The sequence below is a fragment of the Takifugu flavidus genome, chromosome 4 (genome assembly GCF_003711565.1).
Source record: "Takifugu flavidus isolate HTHZ2018 chromosome 4, ASM371156v2, whole genome shotgun sequence".
In the NCBI taxonomy this organism is placed as follows: domain Eukaryota; kingdom Metazoa; phylum Chordata; class Actinopteri; order Tetraodontiformes; family Tetraodontidae; genus Takifugu; species Takifugu flavidus.
In genome coordinates, this window is record NC_079523.1 from 15,485,779 (window position 1) to 15,510,826 (window position 25,048).

The following is a 25,048-nucleotide window of genomic DNA, read 5'->3' on the forward strand; positions in this document are numbered from 1 at the left end:
TTGCCTGCACAATATCCTTAGCAGTGCATGCAGACAGCTGGATGATGCCGCCAAACAGTTTTATGATTGACGTTATTTTCCTTTCTGTATTCACAATACAGGACTAGCATTTTGTGCACTGTTATGTCTGTACTCTCATCTACGATGAGGGCGTGCCAGGGTGCATTTTTAATATCACACACCATCTCATTCTGCACGATGTTATTGATTGAATTCAAAGGTGTAATTTTTGCTACGCCTGCTTTCTGGTATACAGTGATCCCTCGTTTGTCGCGGGAGTTGCGTTCCAAAAATAACACGCGAAAAGTGAAATCCGTGAAGTAGTCAGCTTATTTTTAATTATTATTATTATTTTACAATGCAATACTGAACTATAGAATGAAACCAAAAATCAAAACCTGTTTTAAAGCCCAAAATTTGTTTAAAACAATCATTTTAATCTAGTAATACAAGGTTGGAAACATTGTCACTCGCGTATTTCCCAGTCCCAGCTGTGCCTCTTCGTCCTGACTCCGCTCCGCTGGAGCGTCTGTTTCTACTGAAGGCGCAGGAGTCTTTCTCCGAGAGAAGAACATTGTTATGGGTAGTTGTTGGCGCTCTTTCTTTTTCTGAGCAAGAAGATTTTTATAAACGGATATGCCACCTTCGATTATATTTGAGAACTGCAATGAACGACTCGCAAAACAAATCCGTGAAGCAGCGAAGCCGTGAAAGATGAAACGCGATATAGCGAGGGATCACTGTACTCACATGCTTGGCCATGTGATTGTGATTTTGTTGAACTGACAGCATAGATGCATTCATGTTGACTGCTAGCAGAATACTGTCAATGAGAACTTTAACTTGCTCTGGGATGGAAGGTACCGATCCCCATTCCCATCTGACATCTGCGTACAATTCCAACCTTCGCCGCCTTCAGAGCTGTATGCTGACCTACTGACCTCCGACCCCGCTGACCCACTCAACCTGACTCTACCGTCAGCTTATTTTACTTAATATAATGTATTTCTGTATGTATTTCTATGCTACCTATTCTCTCCTCTACCGGTCCTCTCCCTTCTCCTCTCTCTCTACCCAGCCCCCCCATCAGCAGGAGGATTCCCCCTACTTGAGCTGCTCAAGGTTTCTTCCTGTTAAGGGGGAATTTTTCCCTGCCACTGTTGCTTGTTGGGGGTCAGGCCCTGGGATTCTGTAAAGCGCCTAGAGATGCTATATAAATAAAGATTGAATTGAATTGAACCGCTTTGAAATGACTTTTGTGCGTGATGTAAAGCTTGAGGTAGTCCAGCTTCCATTCTGTCCACACTTTTCCTTCCGAAAACTTGCTCACTACTTTGGCTTTGCAACATGTTTTGCAGTGCAGACCTTTCTCGTTCGAAAAAGAAAAAATCTCACCCAGTTTCACTGTTTTTTCTGCTGTTTGCACAAACTCACATTCCATCTTAAAAGAACTGCACTTCTTTTTTACTTCGGCTTGGTGAGGGGATGTGCCACTGCCCGTTCGCTTTGCCATTATTGTAAAGGGTAAACACAAGCAGTATGTCAAGCGTGTCTTCTTCACTCCACATTGGGCACATCGTTTTGCTAGCTAAAACACCGGTCGTGGGCAACGGATATGGACGTCTTTGTCGTCACCTACGTTGATTAGCTATGTATGTGTGGGGAATCCAGTCACCCCTCACTCTCTGAATCACATTGCAAAAAATAGCACAAACTGAATAGTTATGTTTATATTATTTTCCGTTCAGGTTGGACCAAACCATATGAGCAGTGCGCAAGTGCACACGTGCGCAGATTAGAGGGAACATTGGTACCTGTAATAGTAGCCTAAATGTACTAAATCAAACAACTGTCATCACAACTACGAATGTCCCGACACCACAGAGACGGAGACCCCAGCAGGGTTTGGTTTTTATTAATGCTTTGACAGGTTAAAGTTAAACCTTTCAGTTGTAAATCAAGTTCAGTCCCACACGAGTCCTGACCCAGCAGCTACCAGCAGTACCTTCTGTGTTCTGGTCCCATTTAGAGCAGGCTTTTCATGCACTCCACGTGCACTCTGGGACGTGCAGCAGACTGGATCACCCCACCTCCCACACTGGTGTCTGACACCTGCCCATCAGCAATGCAGGCATGTGCACTTTACAGGGCACACACTCGTTGTCCAGGAAGCTTGTGTCCACCACGGCGGTCATGTCAGGCCCGAGCAGTCCACCACGTCCCAAGGCTGCAAAGGCAGACACAAAGGTCACAGCACCATGGTGTGTGTGTGTGTGTGTCCACCAGTCTCCTCAGGGAAGAGAGGTGTTTGGAACTGGTGTACACTTTTGTCTGGACTAAGGGGGAGGGAGGCGTTTGACACGGGAGCTGTGTGCAGGGCAGGATGGAACAAAAACCTGCTCCAGGCCAGAAGGCTCCTGCAGACAGGAGTGCAATGGAGGCTATAGCAGTGGGCCAGGTCCCTCTGTCTGTTAGACACGTCAATCATATATCCTTACAGTAGCTGCAGGACATCACTGTCAAATAAGAGACTCTTTATGCTAACGTGGTAACGCACAATGGCACCGGAGCAGCCCTTTGTTTCCCCACGTCACCATTGGCTGGGGTTGCTCTGGTAACTCCGTTGCAGCGATGGTTCCACCAGCTGCCAAAACTGCATCAAGTGTTCATGGAAACATATCAGGGAGGGAAGCAGCAGAACACAGGTAGATCAAGGGCGAGGAGAGCGTTCTTTACATCTGCGTCAGAGCCCAACCCTCTGTGTGAGAGGGTGCCACGGCAGCTGCTGCCTCACCTGGGCCATTTCATCACAGCATTTCATCACCAAGACAATCGAATCAACAAAGGCTGGCCCCAGGGCCCCAGCGTCAGCAGGCTCCAGCCTCTCTCTCTGCTTTAGCTGTTCCAGGGGAAGAGCACAGGAACGACTCCAGGCTTTAGCCCCGGCCTAGTGGACCCAATGACCCCCCCACCACCAGTCACCTGTCTTGTATCATTTGGCAGACCTCTGACTGTCCAGTGTAGACACACTTTCATGTCTTCACCTTCCACTTGAAATTCCCCCCACCCCAACCATGTAAAGAATCACTGAACAGCCAATAGTCCTCCCTCTTCTTCTTGAGCAGGTTCAGGGAGACTGAATTCAGTCCCACCTGAGGCCTGTGGGTCGCTTCATAGCTGCAAAAGGGATAAATGACATCAGTAACAACATTTCATCACTGGGTAACTTCTTGTATTAATGGTAAAAGAGAAGGCAAATGTTACAGCCCAAAACCTTCCGACATTGCGACAGTAATAACGATATTGTAAAACCAGACTTGATGTTGTAACTCACCGGTCTAGGAGAAGAGCCGCCTCCGAGTGGAACTGGAGCACCTTTGGCGCCCCCCACCTCGGAAATACGGGGCCGATCCGGCATCTTAGCCTCTTAGCCACCGACCGTTGTTTCTTCAGAGACAAGGCCGGATCCTGATCGTCTTCAGGCCAACCTTTCGTTCCACTCTCCGACATTTCGCTTCGTTCACGTATACGCATCGGTCCAACCGGACAGGGTGCTAAACAAATAGCTGGAGCTCAACACGCACGGAGTGTGCGTGCATCCTGTTGTACTCCACATTAAATTACACCTTTGGAACTTCACATAGCGAGTTTGAGTCCTTTTATCTAAAATGATGAATTCCGCGTATTGCCCCCTTAAACAGACGCAGGTTGCTAGCTCTGCTAAGTGAATTTAAACGCAGTAGAAACATTCGTGGATCCGTTTCAATCGCATTTCTGAAAAAGATCATATTCAAAAATGTGTCACTTATATCTCCTCATATGTATCCACCAATATAGTTACTTTACGTGAAGACGAACACATTGTTGACAATCTTCCAAAAAGTGGCGGAAACGACCGGGAAGGGTGGCGAGCCCTTCAAAACAAAATATCGCACTAAAATAATTTGTCCAATTCCAATAAAATGGAAAATATATATAGACACATAAAACAGGCCACTGTAAAGTGGAAAATATGCAATTGACCCTAGCAACCCACTCAACTGTTATACTTTTATTTTAGAAAATGTCTGTCTGCTGTTTTTGTTCCACTCTCAGGACCTGTCAGATCGGAGAGAACGAACCTCGTGTTAGAGAAAATTATTGTCGTGCTGCGCTCCAAACATTATAACAAAGTCTATATTTTATTTTGAAACTTTTGACCGGACGTTAATGCGATTACAATTTTTTAATTCTAAACTATTCATTAATACATAGTCATATACAGTACACATAGGCTTAAAACCTACCTCTTTGAAAAAGCTTATTGTTACTAATTCTGTAGTTCCAGTTACTATTATAGACAGACAAATTATCATACTTAGGAGGTCGTCTAATCATTAGGTTAACATCTTAGCTATGCTGTTATAGGCCAAGGCTGCCGGGGTCCAGAAACATGATCACCTGACAGGCCTCTGTCACCCCACTGGGTCATGGTTTCCTCTCCTCTCTCCTCTCCTCTCCTCTCCTCTCCTCTCCTCTCTTCTCCTCTCCTCTCCTCTCCTCTCCTCTCTCTCTACCCAGCCCCCCCATCAGCAGGAGGATTCCCCCTACTTGAGCTGCTCAAGGTTTCTTCCTGTTAAAGGGGAGTTTTTCCTTGCCATTGTTGCTTGTCTGGGGTTAGGCCCTGGGATTCTGTGAAGCACCTTGAAACAATTTTGATTGTAAAAGACGCTATATAAATGAAGATTGATTTGATATGATTTGAGATTGATAGAAAAAAGGGAGGGATTGCGCCCCCTGCTGGTAGCAAGTCCGATTACATCAGGATTTCTTTCTGAATTTTCACAGGTTTGATCATCTTTAGGTTTGACTTGCCTTCCGTGACCTTCGTGACTTTAAACACAGAGGACAAATACTCAATGTTTAAAACTAAAATTAATTCAAAATGTTTATGATTGGTGCTGACGTAAATAGCGTTTGCTGGTGTGTTTGGCGTTTTGACGTCTGAGGGCAAAATTTAAATGGGACTTTCAGAAAGTTACATCAAAACCCAGATTTTATTCTTGTGTATACCAATACCATTTACATATTAAATAACGTTATATTAGAATGCTTTGATATAGCTTTCAAGGAAAAAAAAAAGAAAAAAAATTCTTAAGCTCTCAGTGACAACAGAATTGCAACCTCAACTGTAGAAAAAAAATGAAAGTAACAACAAATCAATTGTAATTTCATGATCACTGCCTGCGTGTTGATGGAGGGCATGAAAGTGGACTATGCTAACCAGCTGGATGAACCAACTATCCATCTTACAAAAGCGATGCCATGGGGGTTTGCTGGGGACCTGTGCCCTTAATCCTCAAAAGATGGAAAACTAAAAGTCACAATGAAGAAAACCCTCTTAAATTGTATAATTTAAACAGACACGTTTTCTCCAACACAGTCAACACATCAAATATGTACATCTGTGTGTGCTTCCATGGCAACACAAAATACTTAATTCACATAATCACAATTGCTTCAAAATAGGCGCAGAGCACATAAATAAACACATGTTGGCTACATTCGAGATGCAGGCTGGACTGTGGTGACAGCACTGGCCGCAAACAGTTTCACACAACACTTCAATATAAACCTTTACAGCCTAAATCCTCCTGAGTCTTATTTGTAATGCTGAAGTGATGCACTGAAGATGTCTGACATGTTGTATCATCGCTGTTACAGGTACAGAAGGTGCAGAGAAGTTAGCCCACTAAAACACCAAAGATCTTCCGGTTACCTGCAGGATGTCAGTTTTTGGTTTAGTGGTTGAGTCTAGCCGGACTTGGCAACTTTGTCTGATGTTCAGGCCAGAAGGCACCTGTCAGTCATGTGCACGACCACAGACAATGAAGGTTACCCACAGCCATTACAGCCCAAACAGCTGCCCTGGAATGGCTGGCTCAGCCTTGATAATTCAAATATAATTTGAGGCTGGAGTGTCCAGCAGCTGTAGAGATTTGGGCTCTTGAGTTGGGTAGCTTGTTTAGCTTGATGAGCTGTTTAGTAACTCCAGTCTCTCAGACACGTAGCATGTTTCACTCGTAGTTTTGCCTCTCAAACTTAAATTGGTGTCTCGTGTCAACATCTTACGTGAAAATGAAACAAAAATGTGGATTTTATTATTCTGCCGTCTTTTCACCCAGGACGATGAAAAATGGTACAAAAATGTTGCGATGGTGAGGCTCACCCCTCCACAGTGTTTTCTTCATCTGTGCTGAAGGTCAAAAGGAAAAACAGAGTTTGGCCAAACATTTTCTCATCCATTTGGAGGGTGGTGAAATGAGAAAACATTTTTATTTAACACACAACAGTCACAGAGATAAAGTCCAAATCTGTGGCCAATGCAGAGTGTCGTTCCGAACAAAAGTGTTGTGAGCAGGAATGAAGTACAATCATGCGTGACAGTGATCGCGGATGCAGGAGGAGCCATTCTGTCCCTCGCAAACACTAATTAAACACTTAAGTATAACCCATAAAATACGTACGTCCCACGGTTGGATAAAATTGAGACGCTCCAAAGATGGTTTGCTGGACAACAACAAATCTCCTGATGACCTGCACATGGTTTAGCTCTTCCTGTTACATTCAACTGGGTTTAACACAGTTCAAACCACGTGTGTGGGAGTGGGAGAAGCCTATTAACCATGACATGATCAGAGTTGCTGATAAAACTTTAAAGGTGTAAGTCTAGAAGTGATGAATCCAAAAGTAAAGCCAAAAATGTGTGTCGCCACCTAGTGGTCAAATGAACAACTGCAGTCATATAATCACAGCTTGGACAGCCCCCGGACCTTCGGCACTTAATTCATGAAAAGCTCATGAGATCTGGGTTTTATTGATGCTGTCTCTCCAGGATCTCGCGGTCACTGCTGAGTTTGCCAGTCGACTGGATGGACAATGGTGAAGAGGCTAACAGCAAATATACCGTAAGTGCGACGTGGTCGTGCCAGTTAACATCCCTGATGAAAGGCATGAAGATGATCGGGGTGCGAGCTATGTCGCCCTCTAGTGGCTGTCTAAAATAACAGAAGGCAAATTTACAGTGCAAATTTCATGGACTTGAATGGAAAAGCAGCAGCAGCAGCAGCCTGATGTTTTGGCTTCATTCATGTTGATGTAAAGCTGATGGGAGCTCAGGTCAGTGGAGAAGATACAGAAGAAGAACTGTCTGACGTGTAACCAGAAAAACAAATTCTGGTTTATGAACAAGAGAATAAAAATTTGCTCGCAACCCTGTTTCAGATTTGTAAAAGCTAAATTGTTGCATAGAGTTTGTCTTCTGCAGCTGCCGCTCGGATCCAACCTGGCAGGGACGCAGACGCAAGACAGCAAGCAGACAAAACAATGAACTCTCTTCTCAGAAAGATCAGCTGAATTAGCAGCAAACGAGAAAGCTGAGGAGGGTTTGAGTCCACTTCCAGATGCTGGGGTCAAACATCTGCCAGCTGGAGGTGGAGGCCACATAGGACGTGTACAAAAATCACAGAGTTATCATGATAAGGATATATTTATATATGTAGACACAGAGTATTTCCATAGATTAAAAAGCAACATATCAATTATACAAAGCAACAATAACAGAATTTCACAGTAGCAGTTGTTTCACCACCTTTCAAACACGGGCTGGGCTTGTTCATGTGAGCCGGAAATGAGGAAACGAGGAAACGAGGCCTTGGTTGGGGGGGGACCAGGGCCACGTGTCAGCAGCAACGGAGATAGTAAAGCAAGCAGGATGTAGGAGGTCACGCCAAGGTGAGGACCAAGGCAGAGTTTGCGCCATCCAATGGCGTTCCTTCACAGGAACAGCGGGTGGAGCGATGGCCAGAGCTGTGGAATGTAGAACTAAACCAGAGGAGGGCGGACGGTGCCAGCGGGTCGGCTGTAGCATCGGCAGTAACACTGAGATAGTGCAAACGAGGACAGACAGTTTGTCGTTGCTGCAGTGAAACGTAAAGATGAAGGTGCAAACCCGTCAGTAGGAGAACATTAAGACATAAAACGGCGAAAAAATAAATATCAAAAACTTTTTTCAGTGTAAAAAAGTAATCAGGTTATTCACTTTAACCAAGAGTCTGGCAAAAAGGCCTCAAAATGTCCACAGGAGTTCCTTTAGAAGGGCAAGTGCTTCCTTTAGAGGCTCGGGGACCTTGCTGGCTGTTGGGACAGCTCTGTTCCAGGCCGGGGGGGGGCGCTCTCACACCAGAGACGCCAAGCTTTCGGCTGGGTCAGACTCCGACATGGACACCGTCGTCCCAATAGTGTTCCTTGATAGACGAGCAGAGATGTTCTCCTTGCTGCTGATGAGGCTGAGGAGGGCTTCGTAGAGGTACCGGTACTGGCCCTGTGGACGTACCAGAGACGGACAGAAATGGTGAGAATCTGAAAGATGTGACCATGACAGCTGAATGAGTAAGTCTTGTTTAGTTTGTTTACTGCTCAGTCTGTCACAGTTCTACTCACGATCTCTGCAAACACTCCTGGTCTCATCAGGTTGATCATCTTAGCGACCTGATGGACATCAACTGTCCCCTCTCTGTCCAACTGTTGACACAAGGTGGTGAGTGCACAGAGGGTCCCAGCTGTTACCGCTCCCAACCTGGGAGAGACGCACGGCCACCATCAGCCAACGCACGCACACCAGTTCATTTACCCTCTCTGTCCCAGTATAACCAGAGATTTAGCTCCTCTATCCCAATATAACTTGTCAGTAATCAACAGCATGTCAGCAATCAACAGCAGTTTTTGAGGCTACCGGCAGACTGAAGGAACCTTCCACTTTCTGTGTCCTCAGATGCTAACAACATCAGTCTATAAATGTAAACAGGAAGCAACCAGGACTGGGGACAAGGTTCCGGGCACCACGGGGTTCAGGTGAGGTGTGTAAGGTGACAACACCGTGCCCGGAGGTCCCGCCCACACTTCAAACTAGGGTTCTTCAGTCTCAACAGGCCACAGAAGGATCATGAGCACAAACATGAGGCACTGACTCGTCGTGCACGACAGTGGGTCCATCGCGAGCTCCCGCTTCCTCTCTGATGACTCTGATCAGCTCAAAGCTGTTGCTGATTGGTGCCTTTGGATTTGGCCATTTGGGGCACTGAAAGTGGCGAACTTCTAAGACATAGTCATCCTAACGGACAGAGGAACAGATGGTAGATGAATGAGATGAGGCTGAGCTGTTTCACACAAATACACACATATGTCTGCACATGCAGTCACCTGTGTGGCCTCCAGGATGAAGTCATGGACGCCGATCTCTTGGTCAGCTGACAGAGGCAGTCGGTCTTTGCCCATGAGGGTGATGCTAAAGCCCTCACAGCTCTTTGGCTCCTCCCAATTGGGCCAGTACACAAACTCGTCCTCTGCCTGTATAAGAGCGCAGACCTTCGTCACATCAACATCAACACATGTTTGAGCGAGTGGAGGAAAGCTGAGTGTTGTACCAGTCCGTGGGTGGCCGGCAGCATGATGACGGTCTGGGCGTTATGGTCCCAGACCATTCTCCAGAAGTCTTTAGTGGTGTGGGGCAGAGGATGTTGGGTAATGATGAACTCCTTACTGCTGTAGTAACCCTGCAGGAGGTCAGAACCACAGTAGAACATCACCTCAACAGCCGCGGACATTTGCTGCGAGGGAACTAAAGAAGCATCAGTGATTGACAGGGTTACCATCACGTAGGAGGCGTTGATGTAGTCGCTGCCTTTGGCATCGGCCAGAGGTGCAAGGCGGACCCGGGCTCGCTCTGCTGCAGAACCCCCATTGGGACACAAAGAGAAGAAACATGTAAACAGTCAGGACATTGCATACAGGTCTGTTGTCTCAGCCCAGTCCAGCAGCTTGAATGTGCTGTAGCCCATACGCACCATGAATGCAAATATGAAGAGTTAGCACACTTAGCTCAAAACAACTTCTTCGGATTGATCAGCTGTGGGTATGATTAAAGGCAGCTGTCCTACGACTGACCAGATTCATGATCACTTACATGGCAACAAAGAGGAATTTCTATTCTTCTCCTTGTTGCACTCCTTCTGCGCGTTGAAGCATTCCATTAACTTGTGGTTGCACCGCGTCACCGACTGAAACACAAGTCAACAGTGGCAGGGTTTTAAGTTTTAAACAACAGACAGTTGCGGAGAGCAAAAAGTTCATTCTTTCAAGTCACATAAAAACCTTTTTGATCACAGTTTCATCGTGATTTCATTTCTTCATGCTAGCTAGCTCACTCATTCTGAAGCCAACGTCTAAAGAGACTAACCTAGTCGCTGCTATAAAAACTACTGTTTCATACAAAATAGCAAATTTTTATATTTAACTGCTATTTTTTTCTTGGTGCAATTAAAAGCAATTTGGCTGGAGATGATCTTTTTGTAAAGTCCTTTCACCTTAAACTGTTTCTCCAAGCGTGTCCGGCTGTTGCATCCTGGTGTTGTTATCTTGTTAAAGTAGCTATGAAGCTGCCCGGCTGCTACCTCAGTGTCCTTCCCCAGAATGGCCTCCATCAAGGCATCATGGATGAAGACAAACTGTTCCTGGATCAGTGAGGAAGAGTCACACAGGGCTGCTGCAGCCACCTTCATAACACTCCATGCTAGGCCTAAATAAAATAATAATAATATAGTATATAATAATAAATAAAAAACTTGTAGCCTCTTGTGCATCACCCAGCATGCTTGCTACTTCTTAAATCACACTTCATTGTATGTATTTATGTATTTGAATGGATAAATATTCTTCTGAATGGCTTGAACTTAAGGGAACCCTTTAGTGGAAAAAGAGATGAGGAGATGATGAAGAGGCTCTCTTGTCCTTGTTCAACACACCCACAATCATCACACCTAGCATAGGAGGTGGGTGGTGAAAATCACAACCACACAAAAGTGCTTCAAACAGTGAAATGGTGAAAACAACAGTGGAACACTGACAGTCTCCACTGTAGAGCAGAGTCTCTGGGTCACATGGACCCTCCTGAGCCACAGCCTCTGCTGGCAGTGGTGTTTGTGGTCCAGCTGAGGTCCTCAGAAATGTTTGTGTCTGAGATTTAAAATCCAACACTGACTGTTTGGTCCTTGAGTTGTTTCTGTTCACCACATTAGATGTTGTTGGAGCTGGTCTCAGATTCGTTATTGTCGTTTATCTGTGAACTCAGACATGAGACCCCAGATGGATTGTGGACAAAGACCCGATTGTGCAGAGATGATGGCATGCACCCAGACAGTGGAGTCTTAAAGAATGAAGTCCACAAACACAATCTTCACAGATGAAGCTAGTTTCTCCAAAAACACCTGCTGGTATCCAACCTGATCCACAGCAACATGTTTCAGGACCAGTCAGAACTATTACATGAGTCCATGAGGATGTGAGTCCTCTTTGGGACAGAGACAAGAATGGCGGAAGCATTTGGGGACAGCATCTGTGGAGGGCAAGCAGCTTAAGATGGAGGTGAAGATTGAGGATCTGCTCAGCGCAGCAAGGTTCTGTCAGGACCTGCAGCTTTCCAAAGGTTTTCACTAGGGAGGGCCTGCCTCCTCACTAGGAGAACCCTGCCAACCATGCCCACCGTTGTAGAATGTCCCGGTGTACTTCACAGGAGTCCCCGATCCTCCTGTCCTCTGTGTGTCTCATCTCTAGACTGTGGTGACATTGCTTAGCTGTGGGACCGCCTGACCTCCTGTAGCCCAGTTCAGCTCAGGTTCTTCTGCCAACTGTGGCTATGCTGGGTGATGAAGCGGGACCTAATCCGCTCCCACCAGAGTCCATGGGTCTATCGCAGTGCCGTGGATCCTGTGAGCAGTTTAACTTTGTCTGTAATTGAGCAGCTACGTCTCCGTAGTGACCATAATTAGGCAAATTTCCCTTGAGCACATGAAAGCTGATACTTGCTCCTCCTCGCGATCCAAGAATAACTGTCTCATCTGCCTGTAACACCCCAATGTTGGGATATTCTAGGCTTATTTGAGAGGAGCAGCTGATCAGAGAAATTGGGCATAAAGAAAGAGCAGCAACAGTTCACATGTTCTGAAGATCTGAAAAGGTTCTTCAGTCCCTCTGTTGCTGTTCAAACATCTCCACCACCATGACCAGCTAATGTTCTACGCTACACTTCAAACCCAGAAGGAAGCAAAGCTAACACCAAAGAGGCAAAATGCAGATACAGGAAAAGAAGCACACTGACCTCCGTCTGCACCAGGTAGTTGCGTTGGCTGCGTATGTGCTTGAGGAAGCCGACGACGTTGACCGTCTTCTTGTCCCTGATTTGCTGCAGCATGCTGTCAATGACAATGTAGGTGCCTGTCCGACCCACTCCAGCACTTCAAAGGCAAGACGGAGAGTGAGGGGTTAATCCCACCATGTTGGGAAACAGACAGGTCTAAGTCTCAGGTTCTCATTCAGAACCCATCAGAAGATAGCCAGCTAGAGACTGGGGGCTGATGTGAGCAGTGTTTCCTTCTGAACCATCGGAGTCCACAGTAGAAAGGAGCAGAGCAGCAGCTTCAGTGGGACAGGAGTCTGTCTGATGCCCTACACGGATCTAAAGGTTCCCTGCCAGCATAGTCTATCATGGCTAATCATCCTGTCGGCAAGCAGACTGACCTCCAGTCAGTCGGTTTGGTTTCTAAAGGTGGATATAGTGTCTTTAGAGACAGAAACAGATGTCTGCAGGACAACAGGACCAACATGTGAGCATCTGTAGGTGGAGCTACAGGCGTGGTATTGCCCCTGCTGTAGTGAGGTGCGCTGACATGTTTTGATGAGCTGCTGAAATCAGTGGGCTTGGCGCACAAGTCCCCTGAGGCCTGCAGACTGCAGATGATTACCAGTAATTTCCCCTTCAGAGACAATGTCGCTTACACACAACCTGGTGATTGGGGCTGCAGCGCCGGCATCCGGCTCAGAGGGAAGATGGGTTAAAAGTGACTGTGAGTGCAAGAATTATTGAAAATATCTACTGATGCAGAATACCAGTTTCTGCAGAGCAGCAGTGCTGGTTTAGTGATGATGGAATAAACAACCTCCTTCTCCTAGCACTGCTTCCTGTTTCCTCACCTGCAGTGAACGATCATGGGACCCATGTCTGTGGTCTGGGCTGCGGACGACCTGCGGACAAAGGTGAGGACAGGCAGGGTGTACTCGGGAACACCCATGTCAGGCCACTGGGTGTAGTGATACTGTAGAACTGTTCTTTCACCCAGGGTCCTTGTCTTATGGTTGCCTCGACCAGTCTGCAGGAACACAAGAAAAGACAAACAATAACCAGTCTTTTATAATGTTTGTCTCAGTATTACCAGTCATTTCTTCCTCTCTGTTGGAGGATGATACTGGGATGTGGTTGATGGATGAAGTCGTCCAAGGCTCTGACCTTCTTGACCTTGCGTAGGCTGAAGCAGCGGATAGTGAAGGAGGCGTGGACCTGGCAGCTCCTCAACGTGACCTCCATGCTGCCGTACTCCTCATTGTTCTCTTCTGGCCAGTACTGCTCACACTTCCTCTGAAGATCAAAGACACAAGTGTGTGAGATCAAAGCAGAAGGCTGAGCATGAGTAACAGGATGGATGCTTGCTGCTGACAACATGTTCATTTGTTTAGTTTTGTGGGGTAAAAGTTCAGAGCAAGGTTGCTGGAAGAGGAACTTTCTCTTGTCACAGCTACGGGCAATCAATTTGGGTTCTCATCTGGTCCCTGACAGTACCATCTGGGCAGTAATGAACCCAGCGCACAACCCGTCCCTGCTGGACCAACTGGAACGGATTGAGGGAATCCTTCAGCAGCATGAGGAGGCGGTGGCGGCTGCCGCCGCGGAGACGAGACGCGCCGCGGAGGCGAACGAGCAGGCGCTCGCGGAGCTTTCCGGTCTGCTCAGCCGACTGTCAGCGCGCCTTGAACCGGTGGCGCCTCCCGCTTCTTCCATACCTGCGTCAGCTCCTGTAATTCTGCAGCAGGGCCCCGAACCTCGGGTTAGTGAACCCGAGCGCTATGAGGGTAATCCGGAGTCCTGTGACGCCTTCGTGGTGAATTGCTCCCTGCTGTATTCCCTGCAGCCCCGCGTGTTCACTACTGAGGCAGCCAAGGTAGCGTACACCATTACACATCTCACCGGATGGGCATGGCTCTGGGGAACGGCCGAGTGGGAACGTCAATCGGAGGCCTGCTCCACCTTCTCCGCTTTTGCTGCCGAGCTCCGCAAGGTGTTCGGGCAGGGGAACTCGCGGTCCTCTGCAGGACGTTGACGGCTGGCGCTCCGCCAGGGAGAGTGGTCCGTGTCGGATTACTCAATTGACTTCTGCACCCTGGCCAGCCGGAGCCAGTGGAGCCCTGCCGCGTTAGTGGACACTTTTCTACACGGATTAGCAGCCCACATTAAGGACGCAATGGTGGCCTATGACGTCCCCAGCTCGCTGGATGGGGCCATTGACTTAGCAACCCGGGTGGACCTGAGGGTTCAGGCTCGTCGGCGGGAGAGAGCTCTGCGGCGACGCTTCGCGGAGGCAGGCGAGCTCTCGACAGGAGTTCCTCCTCAGCCTGCAGCATCTTCCAGAAAGGAGGAACCCGTGCAGCTTGGCCACACGTCGCTCACAGGGGAGGAGCGCAGGCAGTGGCGTCAGTTCAACCTGTGCCTCTACTGCGGTGGACAAGGTCATTTCATGGCGACCTGTCCAGTAAAAGCCCAGACTCACCAGTAACTGGGGGAATACTGGTGAGTCCTATTTCTGCTTCCCCTCAATGACCCTGCCTTTCACCACAGAGGTGGTTCGGCAGCTGGACCTTGGACACGAACCACTGGCGTCTGCCATCCCAACCCAAGCGTTGGACGGGCATCACCTGGGGAACATCCATCACCAGACGGGCCCGGTAACCACTTCGGGGTGATTCCAGGAAGATGGCCCCGCGGTTCGTGGGACCATTCCCCATCGTCAGAATCATCAGCCCGGCGGCAGTCAGACTCCAACTTCCCCGGTCAAAGCGCGTGCACCCCACCTTCCACGTTTCTAGAATTAAGCCTGCCCACGAGAGCCCCCTGGTCCCGGATCGCCCGGCTCCACTTCCCCCGCAGCTAGTGGATGGGGGCCCAGCATACACAGTCAGTCGGCTCCTGCGCTCCAGGACCTCCAGACCTCGGAGGCCCGAACCAGAAGTGGAGGTGGAGAATGAGGACCGTGGGTTGGATTCATCAGGGTCACAGGAGTTCTGACCCCCCCACCCCCCACCCTTCGCCAGGAGGGCGACCCTGGACTTTGCTTAGGGACGTCGGGGGCCGTCCCTTGAGGGGGATGGGAGGGTCTCTGTCACAGCTGCGGGCAATCATGCCTGTGAGTTGCTTTGCCCCGCACACCTGTTGTGTATCTGGACACTAATGAGCCTCTCTTCTTAATCCCCGGAGGAACACCTGCTCCCTGCCAGATTGTTATTCGTGTTCCGATGACTCCAGCATATTCCTGTTTGCCTGCCTGCCCGGTTCCGACCTTGCATGTTCCTGACCATTCTGTTTTGCCTTCTCACCGGTAAACCCCGTCTGCCTTCTGCCCGATCTCGACCTTGCCTGTCCCCGACTATTCTATTCTGCTCGCTCCCCGGTGAATGCTGTCTGTTGTCTGTGTCTGTGTCTGAAGCGGTGTTCAGCCAAACTCCTGTGTCGCATTTGGGTTCTCATCTGGTCCCTGACATCTCTATTGTGTTCGTGAATGTTTTTTCTTTGTCCTGTCCAGCAGTGAGACAAGTAGGATTAGCCTCTGATTAGCCTCTGAATGCATCTTGTGTCAGGTTTTTTTCGCCAGGATGGGCCTAATGAAACAAACTACCAATCACAGCAAGACAACAAGACAGACACACAACTACCAAACAAGCCATAGAAAGAAGAGAGAGAGAAAAGAAAACCCCCAAAACAATACAAAAAGAATTGATTTTGAAGCCGATCAAAAACCAACTACCCACACACACATCTGTCCCTATGGACCCACAAACAACCCCAGGACCCAACATACAACAAAGGCACCCGCAGACCACAGCCCCTGGGTGCACGCCAGGACCTGGCCTGAGACCTGCAAGACATAACACTGCCCGTGCAATTTGAAGGAGTTGCGATACTAGAAAGATGACTCATCCACACTCAAAATCATACATTTTCACAAGACAGAGACAAACAAGGACCTCACACAAACAAACACACAAACAAGCGTGGCACCGTGGGCAGCACAGAGCATTTGGAAAGGCCCCAACTCACCCCCCAAGGACCGAAATCCGCAGGCAGGCAGACCCCCTGGCCCAGGGAAAGCACGACCCCTGGCCAAGCGAGGCCAGACTGCCTAGACACACCAGCACGCAGAGGAATGCCATTAACACACACTAATGTCATCAGTGGAGTGCTCACAGATTTCAGAATCCCCCAGATCTATTTGGAACATTCTGTGTCTTGTGTACTGAACAATGTGTAAAATTTTGTATCGTACAAGTTGAAGTTTCGGATTTTTGGTCGTTTTAAATGTATTTCTGCACACTTTGGTCCAGAAATCTTGGTCTGGCCTGACAGATAAATCTCTTTCCCATCTCAAGGATGGTAGGGAGAGATATATGTCAATGTTGGACATTAAGAGAGACAGTAGATTTGGATCCAAAAAACAAAAATGTTTTAATTATTGGAGGTAGTTCCAGGTTGGTTTGGCTATTCCTAAACCTTCCATTAATTATAAACATTATCTGCTGATACTACATGAAGTTAGTTGTGCTAATTGCAAACTTGTCAACTACATCTTGAAATGGGATTTATGTCCTGTCTTTCATTATAGGTCCAATATGAATAATTCTATTAGACTTCCATGTGTATGTGGAGAATATTTTTGTTTTGCAGGATATCAGGATTTTACCCTATGGGTGTGAGTTTGCAAGGGTTTTTGATTATTCATTTTTTGATTAATGATTTTTCATTATTCCACTAATAAATGGTATATAATGGTATAATGGTATATAATAATTTCTTTACAAATCACCTGTTCTATATTCACTCATGGATGGACAATTGTTGGCGAGAAAATAATGATACACATTTGGTAGTTCCAGAGCTCCCATTTTTTGAGAGCTTGGAGGAAATATTGATTACAACAGGTTTAGTGTTTCCTGGTTGAACTGGTATAGATGACTGGGGTTGGAATCTGCAGGTAAGTGGTAAAATTAAGGATTTAAATCAGTTAACTGAGTAAGCAGAGACAGAAGAGAATTCATTGATGAGTGCCACTACCCCAGAAAGTAAGGCCTGTGAGCTCTGAAGAAAAGTAATACATCATCTGCATAAAGACTGATCTTGAGATTTATGTATTTTTGTTTGGAGTCCTTCTATGTCTTTATTTTGTCAGATGTATGCTGTTAATGGCTCTATGACTGCAGAAAGTGAAGGGGATAAAGGGGAACCTTGATGAATGTCCCTGTGCAGATTAAACCTTGGTGATATTGGATCATAAGTTTTCACTGATGAACTTGGGGAACTGTATAGTATTAGGGTCCAGTCTATGAAGGAGTTTCCAAATCAAAATATGCAAAGGACCACAAAAAGAAATTTCCAATTTACTCTATTGAATGCTTTTTGTACATCTACATACAATAGTGGTTTTCAGTGTCGACCTTTAAGAAATCCTGTTTGGTCAGGGTGTATTATGTCAGGAATAACTGACTCTAATCTCGTTGCTAGTGTTTTACATATAATGTTTAGGTCAACATTTCTAAGAGATATGGGACTATAGCTAGATGGCAGAGTTGGGTCTTTAACAAGTTTGAGCAGGCTAATGTTTGCAGGGTTTAGGTGAGGGTATAATAAGTAATTTTCATTTATTTATGTTACCATTCTGTAAAATAGTGGGGCTGGCAGGATCCATGTCTTTGAAAATTTCAGCTGGGAAACTATCTGGGCCCAGAGCTTTATTATTTGGCATATTTTGAAGGGCCTAATGGAGTTCAACCATTGAGATTGGTGCGTCCAAGACTAAGACCTGTTCTCCATTTAGCTTGGGTATCACAATATTTTCCAAAAATGATTCAAGAGTCTGATGGGTTTGTCTCTAATGAATATAGTTTTTACACAAAAGTCTCTAAAAGTTTTACTTCTTTCATCAGGATTGTGGGAAATATTTCCTGCTGACACCTCAATAATTTGGATCAGTGATTTTTCTTAATTGATGTTTAATCGATGAGCTAAAACCATTCTGAATTGTTCGAATGCTCTTAATATTCAAAAATGTCTTTGTGTGTGAAATCTGGTCCGTTTGTCAAGGATACTCTTTAATTCAGGTTTCTTAGATCTCTCAGTAGTTGCTCTTGTTGGGAAGCAGCATAACCATCTTCTAGAGTTTTTATTTTCTGTTTGATACAACTGTTTTTCCCCCGTTTCCTTTTACGTGTTGAGATTATTTTACCTTTTATTTTAAAGAACAGATGGTGAGATTTCAGGTGAGTCATTTATTTGCAGGAATGCGTCCCACTCTCTTCTAAAATAATTAATAAAGTCGTGATCTTGTATCAATGATGATTTAAATCTACACTTTGTAGGTGATGGTGCAGATCTTGTGTTACCCATGTTGGTTGTGACTTGATGAAATCCTCTTCTATTATAAGTGATGTATTACAGTCAGCATAAATTGCTGTGAAAAAGGCATAAAAGGAGGGGTCTTCAACATTTGGACCCAAGATGCAGGCAATGCATAGTTTAGAAACTTGAATTGACATACTATTACATATCTGCCCTCTGGGGCTATAATTGTGTTTATATATAACTTCTTGTTTGTCATAGCAACACTTTTGTTTAGAGTTGCAGCAGGAGAAGTATGTCAGGGGAAACATATCAACATATTCTGTGAGCATATTCTCCCTGGTCTTAGCTATGTGACAGAACATTCTATCTCCAGTGATGTGTAGTCATCCATTAAATTTATAATTTTTAAAATTCTTCTTCTGACCTACAAGGTCCTCAGAGGCTTAGCTCCGTCCTACCTGGAGGAGCGAGTGATGCCTTATAATGACACCTTATAATCCCAATAGACCTCTCCATTCTCAGAATGCTGGTTTACTTGTGCTCTCCAGAGTTTCTAAAAGCAGAATGGGGGGCCGAGCATTTAGCTGCCAGGCCCCCCTGCTGTGGAACCAGCTCCCTGTCCAGGTACGGCAGGCTGACTCCATCTCTACTTTTAAGATTAGACTTAAAACCGTCCTCTTTGAAAAAGCCTATTGTCAGTAATTCTGTAGTTCCAGTAATTATCCTAGACATATTTATCATATTTAGAGGGTTGTCTAATTGTTAGGTCACATCTTAGCTATGCTGCTATAGGCCAAGGCTGCCGGGGTCCGGAAACATGATCACCTGACAGGCCTCTGTCACCCCACTGGGTCATGGTTTCCTCTCCTCTCCTCTCCTCTCCTCTCCTCTCCTCTCCTCTCCTCTCCTCTCCTCTCCTCTCCTCTCCTCCTCACCAAGTGGATCAGTGATTATATTATTTCTTGTGTAGTTGCTCTGCTTCTCCCCCTCTCTCTCTGTATTCATCTACAGGTATCGCCACCTTTATGCTGACCTGCTGACATCCGACCCCACTAACCCACTCAACTCCTATTTTAATTATTGTATTTCCCTGATCTCTGCCTGTTCTCTCCTTTACCTGTCATCCCCCCTTCTCCTCCCTCTCTACCCAGCCGGCCATCAGCAGGAGGTTTTCCCTACATGAGTCCAGTCCTGCTCAAGGTTTCTTCCTGTTAAAACAAAGTTTTTCCTTGCCACTGTTGCTTGTCGGGGGTCAGGCCCTGGGATTCTGTAAAGCGCCTAGAAACAATTTTGATTGTAACAGATGCTATATAAAGATTGATTGATTGATTGATTGATTGATTGATTGATCGATCGATCTGCCTGGAACATCTAGGGCCATTCTGGCTCGTGAGGCTCACCCTTCCTTTCTCTACCAGGTTGGTGATCATTACGATGATCCCAGTGTTTTGCTCCCACACCATCCTCCAGAAGTCCTCAAAGGTCGACCTGAGTGGTCCCTGGGCTGCAATGTAGGCTTTTGGTTTGTTGTAACCCTGACGGGGGAACCAGAAGGGACACGTGAATACAGGACAGAGTGAGGACACAGACACAGACAGCAAAGCAGCACTTACATCCACGTGGTTAGCGTTGATGTAGTCGCTATGTTTGGAGTCTTTCCCCGCCAGTGGCCTGAGCTTCACCCGACTGTGGTCATCTGAGGAGGAAGCACATATGCTCAGCAGGTTGGAGCCATCTCACAACTGGTGCTGGAGATCATCTGCTAATCTGGAACCATCTGATCTTGAAACATTACTTCTGGCTCCTCTGAGCCTCCCTCTGGAGGAACTACTCCTCGGTCCCCCCTTTTGAGTTTTCACCATAGGAAGTAGGACCACTAGGGACTAATGTATCTGCCAGGTCAAAGCAGGGTCTAATCCAGAGTTACAACAGGGACTGGTGACCCATGTTGATAAGCACATAATCACTTCAGAGTGTAATCACAGCGTGTCTGACTGTAGCATGTGCACTCACAGGCCATGATGTTGATGTATCTGTTTTTGTGCTTGTTGTCAGGGTGGTTGGAGTGCTCCGACGTTAACGCCATGCCAGCTGTGCACCGCTGGATATCCTGGAAAGCACACACACACACACACACACACAGGTGCATTAGCCTGACTATGAAGCTAACCTCTTTCTTTTCCTGTCTCTATTTCCTGCTTCATGTCCCCTGTCCCCTGTCCCTGGACTAACCATGCTGGAAGTGCTCAGTATGACAAGCTCAAACAGCTGCTGGGACGGCAGTGGCTGGATCAGGCTCTCAGGCCTTCTTTTAGCGCTTCGAAGCAATTTAAAGGTGTTATTTGCGTAGTGGCTGGTGTTATTTTGGACTTTGTGTGTGAGGCAGCAGATCAGGTTGCATGTATGATGGGAAGAGACAGGTTTTGACTGCGTGAACTTTATCTAAATAACACTCATCTACCAGGTCCTGTAACTAGCGATTCATTTCTCCTGATGTGTTTTTATACTGGTATCCTCCAGCAAGGACTTTCAGGTGTGAATTTACCCCACAGGAAGTGATTCTTCCATCCAAACCTGTTGCGGGATTCAAACTCTAGACTCTCTGAAAAAAGCTTTTATTACTGTAGTCACCCTGTGTTTCTGCCTCAACAGCAAGAAGCCCAAATAGCTATGCTGCCTCCTGGTGGCTATACACAGGTGACAACAGGAGGACATAGAGGATTTACCTCAAAGTCTTCCGAGAATCCGCGCTGGCTGCTGGAGTGGTGCTCAGACACATGTTTGATGAATTGCTTCACTGGAACTGCTTCCATGTCATCTGCAGAGAACACACAACAGTTAGCCTCACCCAGAAACATGTGCTCCAGTGCTATGCTAATTTTTTTACCCACAACTACTGTACACTGCATTACTAGTACTACACTCCTTTAGATCACAGCATGCTAAGCTAATTTATGTGGTGCCAATGTTCTAAGCCAGGCAAACACTGTGATTGCTTTACTCTTCATCACATTTTACATTGTTTACTCCAGGCTAGTTTATTTAGCAGTAAATGTAACTTTTTTGGTCAAATCATAAAAATTATGCTGCTAAATGCCAAAAACACAATTAACATTTCTCCTTCAAAACCATTTATGGTAGCATTCTTTCTGGAGTAAGCTTTTAGCTAATCCTGTGCATGTGGTTTATGACATGCCGACGATGTCGCAGTCCTTGAGTTCAGTTAAAGTGTGTAGTGTCTGCTCATGGCTGGAGCATGCTTAGCCAAAAGATGTTAAACTGTTAAACCCCCCATTACACCCCCCACCGCTTAGTCATCATCAAATATTAACGATACATGCTAGCTGGCATGCACTCACGGTTAGCTTGTTTGGGTATGCAGATATGTCATAATTACCCATGTCAGTAAACACAGCAGGCTGCCGACTGTTAAATAGAGACTAATCTCTCTGTTTATTTCTTTGCATATTTTGCAGGAACAATGCAATCACAAAGCAAGCTGACAGTTTGTCCCAGACAGGGCTGGATTTAGGGCGTTTCAAGGGCAAAATCCTTTAGGGCCACCCCAGAGTCCCCAATGTTTTTAAGCATTTGGGTATTGAGAGGACTCAGTCACTCAGAACATTTACGTGCACGATGTGAATCTTTTCGGAGGGTTAATATGTTCCCTTTCTGGTCAGCCTCTTATGTCAAATACTATACTGCTAGAGTCTGGCAGCAGACCGACATTCCAATGTGGAGTTTGTGGAGCGTGAGCATGTGTGTTGTCTCATTTAACTTCAGTTAAGACATATACACTCCGGAGCAAATTGATGTCCAACCCCATTATCTGGGTCTCTCAGACAAAGGACTCCAATATCAGTTGAACTTATGTGTTTTCATGACTGTAAACCCAGTGTGTGTCCTCATATACAGTACATATTGAGTACCAAAATACTAATTTTACTTGCAAAATGGGACCATGTTTGCAAAATGGAGCCATTCTATCTGGTCTGCACGACTTCAAAGTACAATTTAAGGGTTAAGATGTAATTTTGGGTTTAGGTCAAGGGGTTAGTTGGCATAGGGTTAGGGTGAGTGTCAGGAGCAGGGAAGTGTATTATGTTGAGTGAAAGTCCCCACAACGATAGAAATGTATGTGTGTGTGTGTATGTGTGTGCGTGCAGTTTTTTAAATCCAGCAGGTCTTAAAGAGGATTAAGCGATGTGTGAGGCCAGAGGCCTGAGCATATTCAGACAATTAACGCCACTAACATACGGTCAAACGCCATATCCCGGCTGCTGCCAACTCACAGGACCTCCTGACTTTTAGACAGTCTTTAAATGTCTCACCTAAACCCAAATTCTCACCCTACATTGGTGTGAATTTAATGTTGATTCACCTCCTGGAGCTCAGAGGAATGGCTCCCTGGTGCTGCCCCAGAACATGTTCTACTGGAATGTTTTGGGTTTAAAAAAAAAAAAAAGTTCACTGCTGCAAACCCATCAGAGGCTACATTCGGTACACATTATCAAAGGCCAAAGGCCAGTGAAGAGTGTTATCATTAGCAATGCACAGCACATCAAAGGACTGTGTGGAGGACATAACATCAAACTCAATGCCAGAACCACCTGACACATTTCAGCTGCTTGACAAATCCACATTCTCCATTCTGAAGGTTAACACAAACGCGTCAGGTGAGTCCCACCCATCCAGTTGTGGTAGTCACGGGGTTGCTAATGGTGTTGGTGGCATTCTCGCGTAAACAGGAAATACTAAATGACCACAAAAACTGAGACTCATCTACTAATTTAGAAGGTGATAAATTTGGAAAGCAACAGCAGTAGGGTCTAGATGCCGACCCTGACCTGTGACTTTGGACCCCCCCTTTAAAAAAACGCGACCCACTATGGATGGGGTTGGCCAGTGAGAGGTTTGGCAGGATAAAGGGGAGCTAATAGAAAGATGCCGTTTTTATCAGGAGCAACTTTAACAAGCAAAGTCTGGAGATACCTGGAAAGGAGACGGCACCGATGGTCTCATTGACAGCCTCTCCCTCCAAACTGCTGTCTTCCACAGCAAAGTGGGCCGTCTGGAAACAACGCCTGAAAAAGAGAAGTTCTTTACACACCACAAAACTGGACAAGATTATCCAGCAGTGAGTTCATTTTGTAGTCCAAATCCTTCCGCTGCAGCACGAAGGAAGCCTCTGCTTTGTTGTTACTTTAGCCCCCACCCCGTCCATGTGGGCACCTGGACCTACCAGTTTAACCACTGCAGCAACCTGATCCCTAACTTGATATGTCTAAAAACTGGTTTCAGATTTCAGATTAAGAGTGTCCAAAAACCGATGTGCTTGGAGACATTCATGGGGCAACAAGCACACGTGAAGGGCCAGGTCGCAACTGTCCAGCCACGAGGATGTCTGAACTGGTCACCACGGTGCCATGACAGCACAAACTCCAGGAGAACAAGTTCTTTTTAAAATAGACTCCATCCAGCTCTACCTCAACCTTCTCCCCAAACACTTCAGGCCAAAGACTGGTGTTCAACCTGAATTTGGATGAGTCAATTGAGACAGTGATGGAGGAGAGCAACAATGATGAGGAGCTGAGCTCTGCCCGAGGACCATGCCTTGGATTATTAATCCACCATACTAGACATCAATACCTGAACTCTTCAACTGCCAATGAGAACCTTTAAACAGATTAAAGGTTAAAGATGCCTCAATCAAGATCATTAGTTATTAGATGTTGTTTCATTGACTCAACTTTAAACGTGGAGAAATTTCACAACAGTTTAGAAACCAGTGCCGACAAAAGATGAAAGGTGTTATGGTAGTAGGGGAAGGTGCCAGTAAAGCGGTTAAGAAGATGAGTCGAGTTTAGAAACCACTCAGGAGATGTCCTCAGACAGGTCCAACGTCCAACCATCAACACTGTGTGTGTGTGTGTGTGTGTGTGTCTACCTGTATTTGACACAGATCAGGGAACACAGAGCATTCATCCTGGTGAGCACATGGAGGACAGAGAGGAGACGAGTGGCGGCATGTTGCTGCCGACGAGAACTGAGCGACAGAATGACAGACGGAGCCAAAGACAGGATGAGGGAGGGGTATTCCGTGGAGAAATACACACACGCACGCACGCACGCACGCACACACACACACACACCACACACACACACACACACACACGATCTCTGAGCCACTTCCTGGTGGGGGACAGCTGGTGCCATGATGCATTGAGATGATGTGGGACAAAGCGGACTGAAACATGCTGCCAACAGTTCCCGGTTGCTGATATTCAAAAATGATTAGTATTTATTTGAGGCAAAGTCCAACTCTATTAAACTATTAGTTTCTATAATTAGAATGGAAGTTTGAGTTCATCATTGAATTTAAACTCTTGATCAACAGCATATTTATGGTTATATGACTTCTTGGCCTCTGTTTCTAGGTTTGTGTAGGTATTCAAATGGTCAATTGACATGTTTGGAAGATAACTTTACATTTGTCCAATGGCTCATGAATGCAAC

General features: G+C 46.2%; 1 protein-coding gene and 1 long non-coding RNA gene across 4 annotated transcripts in view; both read right to left on the reverse strand.

Moving 5' to 3' along the window:
- Positions 1-1,899: 1,899 nt before the first annotated feature.
- On the reverse strand, positions 1,900-4,513 carry LOC130524349 (uncharacterized). Its single transcript, XR_008950109.1, has 2 exons — positions 3,335-4,513; positions 1,900-3,177 (listed from the first exon to the last, which is right to left on the reverse strand). It is a non-coding gene; the product is annotated as an uncharacterized LOC130524349 (long non-coding RNA).
- A 504-nt stretch (positions 4,514-5,017) lies between these two features.
- LOC130524339 (receptor-type tyrosine-protein phosphatase gamma-like) overlaps positions 5,018-25,048 on the reverse strand; it is a 129,866-nt gene continuing 109,835 nt past the window's right edge. For all 3 annotated transcript variants that reach the window (XM_057030368.1, XM_057030369.1, XM_057030367.1), the window contains 16 exons: positions 23,525-23,616; positions 21,259-21,350; positions 20,546-20,642; positions 20,146-20,228; positions 19,933-20,067; positions 13,379-13,507; positions 13,066-13,241; positions 12,194-12,329; positions 10,404-10,550; positions 10,004-10,097; positions 9,690-9,766; positions 9,465-9,593; positions 9,241-9,387; positions 9,009-9,151; positions 8,482-8,617; positions 5,018-8,362 (listed from right to left, as the gene is read on the reverse strand). In XM_057030368.1, coding sequence (XP_056886348.1) covers positions 8,216-8,362; positions 8,482-8,617; positions 9,009-9,151; positions 9,241-9,387; positions 9,465-9,593; positions 9,690-9,766; positions 10,004-10,097; positions 10,404-10,550; positions 12,194-12,329; positions 13,066-13,241; positions 13,379-13,507; positions 19,933-20,067; positions 20,146-20,228; positions 20,546-20,642; positions 21,259-21,350; positions 23,525-23,616 — 1,960 coding nt within the window. In that variant the 3' untranslated portion in view covers positions 5,018-8,215. The remainder of the gene's footprint in view (positions 8,363-8,481; positions 8,618-9,008; positions 9,152-9,240; positions 9,388-9,464; positions 9,594-9,689; positions 9,767-10,003; positions 10,098-10,403; positions 10,551-12,193; positions 12,330-13,065; positions 13,242-13,378; positions 13,508-19,932; positions 20,068-20,145; positions 20,229-20,545; positions 20,643-21,258; positions 21,351-23,524; positions 23,617-25,048) is intronic.